Raw genomic sequence first — 16,045 nt, 5'->3', positions numbered from 1 at the left:
GCAGTGCGATAGGCAACTTAATGGTAGTAACAAGTAAATAGTTCTCTTGATAGGAGTGTTTGTGTGATAGGTTTCCAAAACCGAACTTGAACAGAGGATGTAAACAGAGACGGTCGCTAGAGGGCAGGAGAGTAAATCTGTAGTCAGACAGAAGGTGATCTTAGGAGTGTAATTACAAAGAAAATCGTTTTTGAAAACTTTGCCTCTCTAGGTTGTTACCAGAAACACGAAAAAGTAAATTCAGCTTTCCATTCTGCATTCTGTAAAGTAATTGGTGTAAAAACAATTGCTTCAACTAAAGAAGTTGAAAATGTTAGGTTTTTTTTGAGACTATACTCATAGTAAGACTTCAGTTCTCAGAAATAACTTGGCAAGACTTCTGCTGTGTGTAACTTCTGCTGTGTGTAATCTAAGATTTATCCGTGCAGTGCATGTCCAGTGTTCAAGAGATGTGGTGGCACTGATTTTGAATGGAGACAATTGTATAAAAGGAGTTACTTCTGTCTTTTCTACCCTGAACATTCCCATTAAGCATCATGCTGTGTGTGTCTGTACATGTATATTTATCAGTCCATACACACACGCTTCTTCCCTTACCTCATTCACTACAGAGGAGCAATAACACTGGAGCTGCAGTGGCTGAGCAGGGGCAGTGCTGTAGCTGAAGGGGTGCAGGGAGGCACCTGCCTGGAGCTGCCCCTCGCCAGCAGTGCTGGGGAATGGTGCTCTGGAGCACAGGGAGTTTTTCACTCTGCCTGTGTGCCTCCCCCAGGTGACCAGGGGGAGCTGGAGGCGGCCAGAACGGAGCGAGACTAAAAGCACGTAGATGACTGGTTTGGAGTTAATGTGTTCTGCTCTGAAAAGGGGAAGGTTGATAACTGAGAGAAGACAGGAGGGGGGAGGGACGCTATTCACCTTTGAAGAAAGAAATGCAAATTGTAAGGGTACTGTAAAGTTATGGTTATTTCTGTCTCATTTTTTGAGTTAAAATGGGAAACAAATGTTGGTGTATAGACATTACAGGGAGTTCAGAATAGCTGCCCTCGTTAAGAGCTCAAATGGTTGTAAGGAGAAAATTGCAGCCCATTCAAAACCATCACTTTAGACCTGGAAAATAACGTGTGCAAGCAAAAGAAATAGGATTCAAAACCTGAAGGCAAACATCCTAAGCAGTAGTTCTTAGAAGGATTGTTTGGGAAGTGCTATCAGAGACAAGTGCCAATCAAAACAACGCAGCAGCTCATACCTTAAATGAATGTACCACATTAAATCGCCTGTGCAGATGCTGTCAAGGGGTAGGACGTATGCAGGTGGTGTCGGGGACTTCAGTGCAGCCAGAAAATTGGAAGAAGGAAGTGGAGATTAGATGTTTCTTTCCATCTCTCCTGTAATCATGAGAAAATTGCTGAATAAGTTCAGCTGACTTGAGGAACAAGTGCAACTGAAGTAAGTTTCAGCTCAGGTGTCCATGGATGGGAACACAGAGTACAGGAAATGTCCTGGTTTAGCAAGGCCCTGGGCAATGTAGGTCACACAGAGAGCTGTAGATTTGCTAACCTGGTAAAGTAACGGGTAAATACTGGGTAAGCAGGAAGATGAGACTGATGTAGGAAGAACTGAAATAGTGTCAATGGAGGAAAAAATGGATTTTGTTGCAAAAATAAGGGTAAATCAATTAGTGTATATAATAATTATGAAACAACTGAGGAGAGTGTTTCATTTATTAGCTTGTAATTATCATACTAAAACTGGAAGCTACTAATTACAGTTACTGTAATTATTGTTTTAATTAATGATAGAATGAACTACCAAGCAGTCTGAAAGAGTCATATTTGGATAGGCAAATCTGTGTGATTAGCAATGCCTGATGAACAGTGCTTCCCTGATTGAAGTGTTTTACTGATGCATTGCAATCGTGTATGATAGAACTGCTGCTCATTAAGCTGGGGAAGAATAAGTCATATTGCTAACTTCTGAAATTGAAAAAATACAACTTTATAGTGAGCCTTCTCTGCAAAGTCCTATTTAGATCTGCCTCGTAAGTGTTCCAGCTATCTCTAAAACCTCTTTGTGTAAGCTTTTGTATCATCAGACCTGCAAACAGCACCAAAAGTGTGCGTGCCAGCACATGGCAACTAGTCCAAGGGTGGAGTTCTAATGGGAGTCATATATTATGGATGGGACTGCTCTTAAAAGTTCACTGTGTCAATGATAACAGGAAGCAAGATGCTTGTATAATGACAGAAAGGAAAATTATAAGATATTTCATACTTGGAACGACTAAACAGAATTTTACATTTAATATAAATGGCAAGATTTATACAGAGACGGGCTTTAAAGCCAGTTCTGGATAGCTTTATGTGTCAAAACACCTGGTGTGCAGCTGGATGGAAGCAGTCCGGGAGACATCCTGAAATCATGAGAACAATTTGCAAGAGACACAAGAGTCTGACGTTACACACACAGCAGCTTTTAATAGCCAAGAACCTTCAGGGAGTGGTCTGCAAGCAAAGCGTTACGTGTTAGGTGTGCCCACTGCCTGCTTCTTGAGCCCTCCCCTATCCCAGAACAGCCAGCTTTTCAGAAGGGAACTTTAAATCAGTGTGTGACTTAAATGCCTCCTGTGTCAAGTTTGGGTTGTGTTTGCTTTTGTAGGAAGAATAAGTAATGATGCAATGTTGTACAATTAATAGCTTAAATGTTATCGGTTGTGTAATAGGGTGAATCATTATGTATTACAGATGCTTTATTGTAATACCAATAAATAACATATTTTCCTTTAAAAACCATTTTTAAAATAATGTTTAAAATGTCTCCTTGGCTGGACTGATTCTGCAGTACAGAGGACAGGTTTGGGGGATTTGGTGGCTCACTGTCTTTACTCGACTGGAACACTGCTAAGGCAGCAGGGTTGGACTCACTGAGCAGATTCCTGGTTTTATGTTAAGCGATGTTCTCATGTCAGTAAAGGGGATAAAATCCCATCTGTTTGTCTGAGAATTTCAGTATTTTCAGAAAAATTCATCAGAACTGCCTTTGTTAATTCAGCAGTTCAGATACTATTAAGTTACGAACTGGAACAAACAGGCACAATTTACTTGTCCTACTGGATCTAGTTCTGAAGGTAAAATGTAACCGGGATTCCCCAAGCAAATCAATGATGTGTCTCATATAGCTTAAAAAATTTATTCTGATTTCTTCATTTTCATAGCATTTATCTCTTTCAACCTGGTAGAATTCCTACATCTATTTGTACTCAGTCTTGGTAGATTCAACTGAACTAGTTCTAATTTCACATTGCTACCTGAAGAGGAAAAACAAGCGTTGCTGTGTTGTCATTACTACATGGAGGTCAGACCAGGATTCAGAGCGTGGCCTTGCAGAGAAAAGGCTGTGCACACAGCTTGGCTGCAATGGCACTTCCCAAGCAGAGCCCCGGGGGCTCAGCAGGCCATCTCACAGCATGTGGCGGGGATGTATAAGTCCTACATAAAATGTAATTTCCGTTAGGATCTCTGGGCCTATAGATAGCAGTCAGCCTGTAATCGTCTGTTTTGATCGTCCTGTCTTTCCACTCCTTTCTCTGCAGCTTTCTCTGTAACTGTGCCTGGTTTCTTTTTCCAGCTGAGCTGGACTCTGCTTCAGTCCAGAGCTCAGAGAGCTGCAAGATCCAGCAAGAAGCTGAAAGGCATTCCAGTTTGGATAGAAGGAAGATCTCTCCAGGTTACTGCTAGGTAAGACCTTCACACACACGCTGTTGTTCTTTATCATACACGCCTGTGAAAGCAAAATAAATTGATCTGGGTTGATAATAAAGAACCTAAACTGCACTGGGCAATTTTCAACCTTATATTTGAGTAGGATAAATGTGTGTATGTATTTCTTTGATTTTGAGAACTGAACCCGCTTTGAAGTAGGAAATTTCTATTCTTGATGTTAAAATCATGAGAGTAAGATCATGCAGAAGATGTTTGATGTTTTCAGCAGTTTCAGAATAAGGATTATTTGATACCAAGAAGGGAACTGCACCCACTTGTATTTATAGTTTAGAATTCAAGAAATTAAGTTGAGAAGCATATACCACTAATTGTTAAGAATAAGATAAGAGTAATCTGCTTATTAACACTGTAAAATGAATGGGAAATCTATAGCTCTGTATGTGGAAAGTAGCATAAGGGAGACCACCAGTTCTGACAATCAGTCATTCACATTTCCCACTGTTTTCCCCTATTGTAGCAAAATGTGAGAAGCTGCTCTCAAGGCCACGCATACAATGCTCCCTATTGGTCTTTACTGAGGCATGATCAGCATCTGTGCTGAAAGTGCCAGCATCAAAGAAGTGCTGCTTGATGACATCTGGCAGCCGGGCTTTGCTACAGATAGATTTATGAGCTGTGAAAGATGGTCAAATTAACATCTTCTGCATTCTTGATAGGATTAGGGTTTCTGGGACATGCGGGCATTTGCATATCCCCCTGACTTTCCACATTGGCATTGTGTTTGTGGCTCATTTTAATAGATTTTTGTGGGGGGCTTTCTCCCTTCAGCATCCTGCCATTTTTCAGTCGCTGTTGGCAGTGACATGGATTTGTTGGTTTAAGAGAGCTGGCAGAAATCATACCTCTTGGTCTGACCTCTTCCACTTAAAATCTTAATCAAGAGCAGCAGCAGCAGTTGCAGTAAACTCTTAATTTCACTTGAGGAAAGTTGTGCTTCACTAGGGACGAGCTTGCACGTGTGCGTGCACACATACACATCAACTTGAGTGACCTTCCATTGGAGCCCACAGAAGTTGCCACTAGTAGCTAAAGTGAGATCTGACCCAAGCCGAGCCCAGAAAATGCAATTCAGAGCATTTACAGATAGGACGTGAACAGAACTGCAATCAGTTCTCTGTAACAAAGATTGCAAACGTTCGGTGATCTTTAGAACCAGAGGTCAAAACCAGATGATTGTGCCCCTTTGCTGCCGTAAGGGAGTGGGAATGCTCCAAAACTTGGAGCCTTGCTCCACTAAATGGTCAGCGCTGCTGGGAGCTGCCCAGGAACAGCTGCCAGAAGTATCTGCCAGCTTTAATTACAGGTATTAAAGAAAAGAGTAGAAGGCTGTGTCTCTGTGTGCAGTTTAATGCACAGTCATTTCATCTTGCTGTTAAGTATGATTGTATCTGTTTCGCCTTTTACATAGCACTTGTATTTCATTTGGCAGCATGTATGGTGAACTGAGTGTTTTTGCTGCCTGTCTACAATGACAGCTTTTGACACTTTTCACTGCAGCCTCCTGTGGGTTTTCTTGACAAAAAAAGTACCAGATGATGCAGTTGGAGTAGCAATCCCGCTTTATTTTCTAGGAGCCTCTCTTCAGCTCCAAGTAGTCACCATTTTGTTTTCCTGATCATAGACTGCCCTGGCCAAGCCTGTCTCAGAGGAGCCGAGTTCCGTCAGAACTCAACCCAAGTTCTGTTTCTCTGATGGCTTTTCATCAGTCTTTTTGAGGTGCTTCTGGGGACAGCCTTGCATCTTCTGCAGCCACTAGGAAATGTGCGTGCAGAATTTGGAAGCAATCTTGGGTCACCTTGATTGTTCTGCCTGATTTCCTGTCCATGATGCTAAGGGACATGCTTCTGCTAGCTTGTTTTAAATCATCCCTTCTTCAGATCAGGTTTAGGGAACCTAATTGCCTTCAGTTGTAAGACATGAACAGCTTTTATGCTGTAGACTTACAGCTTTTTTCAGTGAGATTTCAGCAGTCCTGTTGCTGAAAGCCACGCATGCTTGCTTGGCTTTGGACCCTCAATTCATCTCCTGTATGATGACCTCCCTGCTGAAAGCTCACTTACCGTGCAGCTCTTTAAGTTGGCTTGGATCCCTCATTTTATTTGTAATAGAGCTACATAAACACTTGCACTGACATAAAAAATTAAAAAACAAAATGGGGAAGAGAGAAAAAGACAGGAGAAGAACAAGGCTGGCTCTTTCGGCTGCAGGGCCAGCTTCTGCACACAGAAGCTGATGGCGTAAGCAATGTTCCTCAGCCTTGGCTTGCCAGAAAGAGAGAGCTGAGTTCATTGCATGAGCATGTGGTGAAAGGGATTTGCAAGGTGCACAGAAAAGAGATGGTGTGCAGCGTATCACTTTTTAAAGGTTACAGATAATAATTTGATGTACTTAGCCCTTACCTGGAACGTCTAACACTAAAAAATGAATTAGCTTTTCATGTTCAGGAAATAATGACTTTTTCTTGTACCATCTTCTGATCCCCCACTCCAGCTTTGGACCTCACTTCCATTCTGATTTAAAGTTTGATGATGTCTGTTCTCCAGAGCTGGCTAGCATGGCTTGGCCACAGAGGATGCTCATGTACTGCTGGAAGCAGCACAAGGCAATTTGGGCTACCCTTGCCAGCCTGGTGCTTGCAGAGTCAGCCCAAGGCCTATTGGTGGCCCAGTGCTGTGTTGTCCCCATATGTGTGTACTGCACACAGCTGGCCCTCGCTTTGGAGCTGCTTCCATCTCCCACAGATGAAAATAAGAGACATTGTCTCCCTTAGATGTACAATAACTTCTTAAACCAAAGCATTTTTTTTGTTTGCTGGTGCTGTTCTGCTGCATGACTATGGCACTGTCAAGTTGTTGGCTATGGGTCCATTGCAACAAACCGTCACATTGCCTCTGCTGTTTACCATGAGCTAATAAAGATTTAAAAAGCCCCCAGAAGCTATTAAGATGCCGTTGATATGCACATCTCCGGCTGTCTGTGTCGGCTGCAGGAACGCGCCCATTGGCCCCTCGCTGGGTGGGATGACATCAGGCCCGGCTCTCAATAGGGCCTTCAGTTTGCCTCAGTGTCTGCCGAGGACTGCGAGAGAATAGAGCGGAGGGGAGAAAGCGTCCCCGCTACATGGCCTTGGAACCAATGAAAACACAGGCAGCTTCAGCTGGGGATAATAGAACTTAGGAAAAAAGAAAAAAAAAAAGAGCGAGACCGTAGTCTTGGAGCTGCTATTAACAGGGGATGAATCGCGAGAGACCATTTCATGCCAAGGTACTTTAGAGAGCAGAATCCCAAAGAGCCATTAGCTCTCAGTGAGAGTCCTGTCCAAGCCCTTTGCTGTCAGGACAGAAGCATGCATATAAATTTTAAACCATTTGTCTTTGAGCAGAGATCAGCTCTAAAGCCTCAACATCTTGTCTCAACTAACATGAAATAATACTCTCTTGTGTGGCTGTCTTGTTACCTTTTTCCCATCAAAGGAAAACGTGATAAATTTATTCACAATTTTGGAAGGTTTTGCTCTTAAAATTAAAAAAGAAGATGAAAATGCGAGGAGAGTTGAGGCTAGATGTATTCCTGTTAGCACAAATCAAATTGCTGCTAACAGAGGTGACTTTGGAAGGAAACAGCGCTTTGTTCAGTTGAAAAGAAAAACAGCTTCAAAGTCAGCCTCTAGGGTTTCATCCCCAGCTTTTCGCTAGCCGAACTCAGAGGGTGATGTCTCTTATATTTTCTAGTTCCAAACACTTTAAGAAAAAAAAAAGTATTTCTCTCAGATATTTTGTTCTTTCTCAACAATTTAAATCATACAGAAGTTTTGGGACCTGAGACCTTCACTTAGTCCTGCCATAGAAGATGCTGACTGCAGTAGGTCTGCTCAGACTAAGCAGTGCCTCTGGTTATGATTTACAGAAAAGGACCCTTTAAGACCTTTTGCTTTATACTCAGATTACTGTGTGCTGAAATGCATCAATTCTGTTTTAGGATTTTGATATCTTTTGTTGGGAAAAAAAAAACCACAAACTTTCCTATATATGTTCTGTCTTAAAGAGGTATCGTATTCCCCTTGATAAAGTAAGTATCTTCAGCACTTTGTCACCGTGTGATAAGAAATGATGTGTGGCACTGAGGAACATGGTTAATGGGCATGGCAGTGATGGACTGAGGGTTGGACTGGACGGTTTTTTCCAACCTTAATGATTCTACAGCATAATTCTGAGTTCACCATGATCCTTTCAGCAAACATTTTCTCATTTTATGACAGTTTAAATAGAGAATAGTGGAATATTAGAGTCCGAAATCAGTCAATTCTGTACTTTACAAGGAATAATTATTCTTATGTTTCCTCTGAGAGATGAACATGAAACAACTTCTATTGATCCAATAGCTCTGTGGTGGGTGTAAAACTGTAACATCAGAATTACTCAGTGTGGTTCATTTATAACAGAATGCTTCTGAATGGCACAAGACAAAACTGAACAGGTGAGCTCTACGTTCCCAATAGTTTTACACGTTTGTTCTATCACGTTTCCTAGAGCGAAGTGTGAGACAGCTGCTCACACAGCAGTGGTGCTGGCCCCAGGTAGCAGAGCTCTCTTCCCAATGCACACACTGGCAGAGAGCAGTCAGAAACATGAGCACCCAAGCAGGGTGTGAGGGCCAGCAGTGAGGTCAGGGCTCTGGAACACACCGATACATCGCTTTGTTACTGTCAAATAGGCATCTGTGTGTTTCCACGGTGCTTCAAGACTACACGGGCGGGCCCACAGCACTTGTCACAGGGAGTGTGGGGCTCTGCCAGTGTGAAGGCTGGAGCCAGGAGTGGGATTGAAGCATGGCAGGCAGGCCTGGCTGCTATTCAGCATGGGAATGTAGACGGGGCTGCTGCCTCTTGCTGTCCCTCTCACGCCCTCATCCCCCTCAGGGAAACATAGCAGCATTAACCTCCAGATGCCTCAAATAAACTGGGCAAAATATTTGCCTTTGCAGCAGCTGACATGAAGCGCATGCACTGCGCAAAGCATGGCATGTACTAAGCAAGGTTAAGCCCCAAAACTCGGAACTGTTTCCAAAGCTGCAGATATTTTATGTGTGATTGTACTCAGATCCCACCCACTTAACGAAACGCTGTGAGGGCTGGGAGAGTTAATCTGAGCTCTGTAATACTGTATGGGTAAAAGCCTCTTTCATGTAACCACATTAATGTACTGAGCTTGGAATTCTTATAAATCCAAATTATTACAAAGGAAAGGGTTTGGTGTTTGGCAAAACCACAAAGCCTGCCATTCACTTGCATTGCTTTGCTTTACAGTGGGCTTCAGAAAAGAGCTCAAGGCACAAGGGAGAGCCTGGAATACATTGAAGTAACTTAAAGAGAAATTCCCAGAGATTTAAGGTTCCTTTATCCAACCCGCTCTCACTTGCTTTTTTGTTCCTCTGTCTAACTATTTGTTAATGGTTGTTTCTAAGTTGTACCACAAGTCTCCACAGGCACACCATCCTTCTATGGGATCCCTCCCAGAGCAGGTTGTGCTCAAACCCAGGTAGAAAACAACAATGTCAAATAACCAGAGGTGTCACATGAGCCCAACAGCAGCCTCATCTCCTTTTCTAAAACCTGATTTCCCTGAAGCAACTAAAATTAGACTTCTGCAGGCAGATGAGGTTTTAGCAGGCCTGGAGGAGGAAAACTGATATTGTAGTCCTGCTATAAACTCCAGACACTGAGCTACATGTTTGTTTGTATAGCCTCACTGAACACATGTGAATTTAGACTGCTTGTCATCTTTACTGAGCAACCAAATGCAAGAAAACAATTTTGACTGCATTCTGTATGGGGCAAAGATGAGAAGAGGAGAGCAGAGGTAAGGCTGGCTGCGGTGTGGACCTGCGCAGACTTGGGTGTAGGGGGCTGATTCTGGTAGAGGTGAATATCTTGGGTATAAATCCTTCCTGTGCTTGGTTGGCTTAATAGTCAGCTACCACCTAATCATAAGGGAAGGATGAAAATACTATTGACTGAAGAGGTGCAAATCTATGCTCCTTAAAAACAGCTCTATGGATCTGACTGGTTTTTTGCCCTTTGGGATCCACAATATCAAGGTACAAAAACTCCATATTTGTTGCTATTCAGTTCTGGACATTAGTATCATTAGCCACAGTCAATTAAATGAATATGGTCTCTTGGATTGTTATATTTCATTATTTTGTGCTGTGTAGGAAAGGCTTTGTGCCATTTCAGAGAGCAGAGGGAATAATGCAGTGAAGGATCCTTTTCTTTCTCTTCCTCCTGGGGTAAAACATTGTGTTTGTTCAGAATTCCTAGTTGGTTTGTAAATGGAGCGTGATGTGGATTAGCAGATCAGTTGCCATGGTGTTGCACCTTTGGGTCTGATAGTATGAAACACAAGCTCTAAAGGCACTGCACAAAGCTGCTGTGCCAGTGCCATGGAAGTAAAACAAAGCTGCATATTATTGCAAGAAAGCAGGCAGTGCTAGAGCTGCTAGTTTGCTATGCGGCTGGTTGTATATTATAAGGGAAAGTGAGATGGAATTTTTACAAACAGCACACGTTATGCATTGACAGCCTTTTGCATAGCGCTGCTGAGCAGTATCCAAGCTACTTGCTGTAAAGAAAAATGCCTTGGTACAAAGGGATGTATGCAATGGCCTCTTGTGGGAGCCACTGGGCAGATCCTTACTGCCTCGTGGTGGTCTCCTCCCAGCCGCCCTTAAAACCTCACAGAGCTTACAGATGCTCCCACTTATGGCTGTGTAGGAGCACAGGTACCTAAAGGTGCCTGCAGGCAGCTGAGGAGGGCTGGCTTGTTGAAAGTCTGTTCTAACTCAGTTGCATCGTGTGTGTAGACTGTTGTGCTTACCTGTGAGGTGGGATCACACTTCATCCTAACACTCTTAGCTGTGAGAATCAAACCTCTGTGATATGTTACTTCCCCTGTATGAAAAGGTGGAAAATCCTATCGCCCACTGTAGTAAATAATGCAGGGCAGGCATGTGTTGTAGGAATTGCTGTTCCTTTTCTTGTAGGATGAGAGCGGGATGTCTAAATGAAAAAGCAGGACTGAGGAAAACCTGAACTATCTCCATCAAAATATACCACGGAGTTCTGCTTCAGTAAGTGGATGAAATGCCTAATATCTCAGACCCCTCCTCCTCCTTCGTAAAGCAATTTGTCTGTGTCAAAGAAAAGATGCTTATATGGCGTAACGATGTGTCTGAACGGAGACAACTAGAAAATCAGCCTAATTCCTTCTGTTTTGCTCATGTGCTGAGTGTAGGAAAATAGATAGTCGGAAAAGTCTTGCAAGGTTCCTGCAGGACACAGGGTGCTGTGGTGCCTTTGGCCCCCAGTGGGCAATGTGAGCAGGCAGGGGCTGCGCCTGTGGTCTGGGCAGCAGATGGATGGTGCAGCTGGGATGTCGCTGTGTTCCTACTGAAATGCTGTAGCCACTGGCAAGCATTTGTTATCTTATTGGCCGTGGGTAGATAATGTTTTCTAATTAAGTGACAAGAATATAGGTCCCTATGCTGGAGACGTTGGTACTTTTAGTTGTTAGCAAGTGGAGAACTTTAGAAAAAACAACCAAAAAAAAAGCCTGTTCAGTGCATGTCTCTTGATATTCTGTATAATCCAGATGCAAAATGAGAAGAGTATCTCACTGTAAATGGGGATGCAGCTTTGGTGATAGCTCATTAGCTCAGTAAAACATCACTCATTTCCAAAGCATCCTTTGGGAGAAACTCGGCTGCTCTGAGTCTCTTCACAGTTCTCACCTCATGTCTGTCCGTGTTTGACCTGATCTGCTCTGTGGGAATGTGACTGGGCTTGTTCTGCGTGTGATCAATTTGTGTGAGCAAGGCAGCTTTGCTAGGGCAATGCAGCGAAGTCTTTGGGTTGTATTCTGGTACCCAAGGCTTTTAGCTGGGCAGTTTCACTGTACCTTGAACCTGCTACATAAATCTGTGGTTATTTATTTCCTGCACTGCCCCGGTCCCAGCACCTCTCCAGCTCTTGGCAGCCACTCGCTGCCGTGCTGTGGGCTCTGGGGAGAAAGGAGTTAGGCGAGTTTCCAAGTATTATTAAAGTTGGCACTTTATTGGGGGGTAAAAGGCTAAAAATGAAAAACTGACAAAGCGGAGGGTCGAGGGGCTACGAGGGCCGAGGCTGCGGCGGGGCGGCTCGGCTCAGCCCTGCCAGAAGCCGGCGAAGAAGGTGCACAGCGAGTGCCAGCGCTGGGCGCAGTAGGTCTCGGCCAGTTGCTCGGGGGAGGGCTCGGCGGAGGTCGGGCCGGGCGGGATGGGGCCGGGCGGCACCAGGCGCAGCTGAGCCTCGGGCGGCGCTCGGCCCGGGCCGCAGAAGCGGGCGCTGAGCGGACCGGACTCGGCACAAGGCCGGCGGCGACGGCGGAGCCGGGCGACGATCTGCCGCCAGAACTGCCGGCTGCGAGCGCCGTAGGCGGGGCAGCGCCGAGGTTCCCCGCGGTACGCGCAGCGCTGCTCCGCCCCGCGACCCGCCGGCGGCCGGCAGCTCAGCCGCAGCTCGCTCCCCAACGCGTCCCGGCGCACCTCCCAGCGGCACCGGTGCTGCTCCGGCGTGGAGAACCGCCCCGACGGCGCAGCCTCCGGGCCCGGCCCGTCGCCCGCGGCTCCGAGCGCGGCCAGCGCCAGCAGGACCAAGGGCAGCCTCATCTCTCAGCGCCGCGGATGCCTCCTCCGGTGCCTCGGCGACGGCGCGGACCGGCAGGGGACTGGCTGCATGCCCCGCGCGCTGCGGAGACACGCGGCTGTCGGGGGGCGGCCGTCCCGCTGCTGGGGACCGCGGTCCCGGTCTCCCCTCGCCTCCCCTTCCCCCCCCTTTCTCTGGCAGCTCGAGTCCGGCCGGCCGGGAGCTCTCAGCATCAGGGCTGCCAACCCAGCTGGGGAATGAGCCGCTCTCCTCGCGTCTCCCATCGCACCGCTGCCCCCCCTTCCCCCGCCGTGGCGCTGCTGATCCCCAGCCTCCCCGGGAACTCACGGTGCGCGGCGGGCAGCTACAGGTGCGGGGAAGGCGAGACGACCGCTGGCGGCGGCGGGGTGTGTGCGAGGGTTATCAAGGGCCGGGGGCTGCTCCCCCTGCTCCCACTTCCCCCCACCCGCCTCCCTGGACACCCCTCCCCAACCACCGCCCCCGGGGACACGCGGGGCTGCCCGGCAGTGCCCGCCCCCTTCGCTCGGGGTTCCTGGCGCTCCGGCGGTCAGGTCCCGTTCGGCGGGCACCTCTCTCGGAAATGGTTTTGCCTTTGGACTGAGTGGGTTTAGAACAAGAAACGAGTTACCGCTTCAGAAGAAGTATCGAAGTGGGGAATTCTAGGACGGTTGTTTTCCTTAACGTGGGAATTTTATATGCGCGCATCCCGGCGTACACCTGCACCATCTTCTCTCCGCCGGTGGGGCGGTCCGTGAGGCTGCCGGCGGAGCTCAGCCCGGCTGTGTCCTCGCGGCTGCGGGTAGCGATAGCCGTGCGCGGCCCGAGGGGGACACCTAGTGACACACCTGGGCTGTCGCGTCTGTGGGAGAGACGTGAGGCTGCAGCCGGAGGAAGCGGTGCCCTTGGGAGCCACCTGAACGCAAGGCACGCAGGTATCGGCTTTCACACATCGGTTATAGGGCCTCGTGTGGCTGTTTGGGTTCGTTCCCTCCCTGTCTCTCCTGGGCAATCTATGTCTATACCAGCTGGATCCAAGGGAGCTTTGGTTGTCTCCAAGCCTGCCTTGCGGGCAGCTGCCCTGGTGGCTGAGAGCAGGGACCTGGCTTGGAGCGGCAACGCTGGCAAAAGCACACTGTAGTTACCCCGGGTCTTCAGGGGTACCAGCATCCTCTAATTCTTCCTAATAGAGCTGTTCTACTTTGAACAAGTGCTGTCCAGCAGGATTCGATGGGGGAAGACTGATACTGACTCTTTTAAGTCCTAAAAAAAAACCCCACCTTTCTGCAGAGATTGAGCACAGCTGCCCAAGGTGTAGGGTGTGGAGTCCTTTCTCCAGTTCAGGGGAAGACTAGGGAAGGGGGTTGCATTTCTCAGCAGCGTTTAATACTTAAAGCATGGTGACATTGCTCTCCCTATTTGATTGTTTTGGCAGTAGGAAACAGCAGGGGACAGAGGGTCTTGATAAGGAAATCCAATGACAGTAAACCATAGGAGAGGCTTTACAACAAAAAATCTCAAGTAGAAGCCAATAGCTCCTTCTTTCCTGGAATTGTGTCCTGCAGAGGTAGGTATGTACAGGACTTAGCTGCTGTTAGCTGAGCACAGTGCTCTGCTCAGCATGCTGGGTGGTATAAATCCCTTTCATGGGCACTAAAGGACCTCCCATGGACTGCAGGTGAAATCTTGGCATTCAACCTAGGGATATGGGTACCATGAGGCACCATAATGCACTGCATTGTGATAATTTAAGATCCTGTGTGGCTCCAGTGAGCATGAGGCACATCATGTGCCTTAGCTTATTTGACCACCAAACCATAGTGCTGCATTCAGATTAAGGTCTGACCACCTATAAATGTTATATTATATTACACTGAGCTCCTTGTCCATTTTCCACGTTCTTACTATCACTTATGCAATGTGAAATGGAGTTCTCTCACATTTGAGATCACTTTTAAAGCAGGTGATCTTAAGTATATCAGATTTGGAAAGAAATAACTGATTTAATGAACACTTTACTGTTGCTCTTTGCTTTGGACAGCTTTAAGTCATGTACAAGTTATTAGTGATCAGGAATTGAGGAAATAAAAGGAAACAATGAAAAACTGCTTAAACTTCCCACATGGTAATTTTATCTTCCCTGATGTTTTTTGCTGTGTTCTTCTGGTACATGTTTGCACACTGTCCTCCATTTCAGAAGCTCAGTCCGTAGCTTTAATCACAGTTATTTTACCAGTGGGTAAATTATCCTGTTTTGTTGTTGCTCTTAACTCTTTGGACAAAAAAAAAAAACAACAACCCGGTTCTTCCATTTATAAGTGCTTCTCTGAGGTCAGAGTGGAGGCTTTGTCTGGGTTTTCTGCCTGTCTGTAGGACGATTCTTTTCTTCCTCACCAATAAGATTCCAATAAGTTCAGCCTTTCATTAAAGAAGCCTTAAAGATGCTCCTCTTTCAGACGTGTTAAGCTTGCCATGCTTATTCTTCTCTTGTCTTGGAAAGGAAAACTTAGGAGTTTTTGTTTTTTCAGATGCGTGTCAAAGATTTATTGTCACCTTTCAGAGAAACAACACAACCACTATTTCGTATCTTCATTCCATAATTAATGGACTGACCCAGGCATTGACATTGCCCCTTGTTGAGCTTGCTGTGCTGAAATACCTTCACCACTCCAGGCGTTCTTATTAGCTGATCAAAATGCATCTCAAGACACTTTCTCTGTCTGCTTTCACAGTGTGGTGGTGATTTTCATTTCATGATTTAAATGAGAAGAGTCAGCTCAGAGTAAGAGAGAGGGCTAAATGATGCAGATCAGCCATTAAAAAGGTAATGCAGAATATTTGTGTCAGATGGTGTGTGAGAGCAGTTTTATTCCAGACACAGCAGGCTTAGTGTGAGGATAGCAGGCGGCTGTTAGTGTAAACCCTGGTGTGCGGCATGAGCTCCCCGTTCTCCCTCTGTGGGAGGAAACACGCACGGGCTGCCAAGAAAGCTCAGGGGTGGGATTTCTTATTATTCTTTGTGTGAAATGTGAGGAATTTGCACATTCTGAAGATGTTGGTTTAGAGGGTTTCGTGAAAAGAAAAAGAAAAAAAAAAGAAATCTATCATAAAGACCTTTGCACTGATGCTTTTCAGTGTCAGCACCAGCCCAATGGTATCAGTGGACAATAACCATCCTTTAAACTATGCTACTTAAGCAAAAAAAGAGGGTACAGAGATGGCACATCCAGCAGGAAGGCTTGCTAAAATGAAGTATGTATTGAACTTTTAAATCAAGGATGTGTTGATGGGCAGCAACCAGTAGCCATCACTTCATTTTAGTTAACAAGGAAAGAGTGAAAAGTCATGGAAAAAATATGATAATATTAAAGAATTTGGAATCACGTTAATGGGAAGGCCCATTCCTGCTGATAACTTGGAGGAGAGGAAGAATGCTTAGGATAAACTGTATAGGTTATTGTCACTGTCTTTGTGATTGTTAGATGTTTATGGTATGTGAAAGTATAAATGCAAATGGTAAATGGAAATGTTAATGCTATAGGGATGTGGATTATTAATGCTATATGGA

At 45.7% G+C, this 16,045-nt stretch overlaps 2 protein-coding genes across 2 annotated transcripts in view; one reads left to right on the top strand and one right to left on the bottom strand.

The window, feature by feature from the left end:
* Positions 1–11,868: 11,868 nt before the first annotated feature.
* On the bottom strand, positions 11,869–12,949 carry FGFBP3 (fibroblast growth factor binding protein 3). The gene is made up of 2 exons (XM_032445517.2): positions 12,808–12,949; positions 11,869–12,561 (listed from the first exon to the last, which is right to left on the bottom strand). The coding sequence occupies exon 2, from the start codon at positions 12,480–12,482 to the stop codon at positions 11,979–11,981; it is 504 nt and encodes a 167-aa protein (XP_032301408.2). The 5' UTR covers positions 12,483–12,561; positions 12,808–12,949; the 3' UTR covers positions 11,869–11,978.
* Positions 12,498–16,045, top strand: part of LOC116653616 (uncharacterized) — a 31,231-nt gene continuing 27,683 nt past the window's right edge. The window contains exons 1-2 of the mRNA XM_085555412.1: positions 12,498–13,026; positions 13,083–13,412. Coding sequence (XP_085411538.1) covers positions 12,498–13,026; positions 13,083–13,412 — 859 coding nt within the window. The remainder of the gene's footprint in view (positions 13,027–13,082; positions 13,413–16,045) is intronic.

This window comes from Coturnix japonica, chromosome 8 (genome assembly GCF_054131305.1).
Source record: "Coturnix japonica strain WE chromosome 8, WE-NBRP24, whole genome shotgun sequence".
Classification (NCBI taxonomy): Eukaryota; Metazoa; Chordata; class Aves; order Galliformes; family Phasianidae; genus Coturnix; species Coturnix japonica.
Note: the sequence above shows the minus strand (reverse complement) of the source record. Positions and strands in the feature narration are given on the sequence as shown.

What these genes read in the sequence shown, in the direction of transcription:
- FGFBP3 (XM_032445517.2), bottom strand. Translation starts at nt 12,482, where the DNA reads ATGAGGCTGCCCTTGGTCCTGCTGGCGCTGGCCGCGCTCGGAGCCGCG.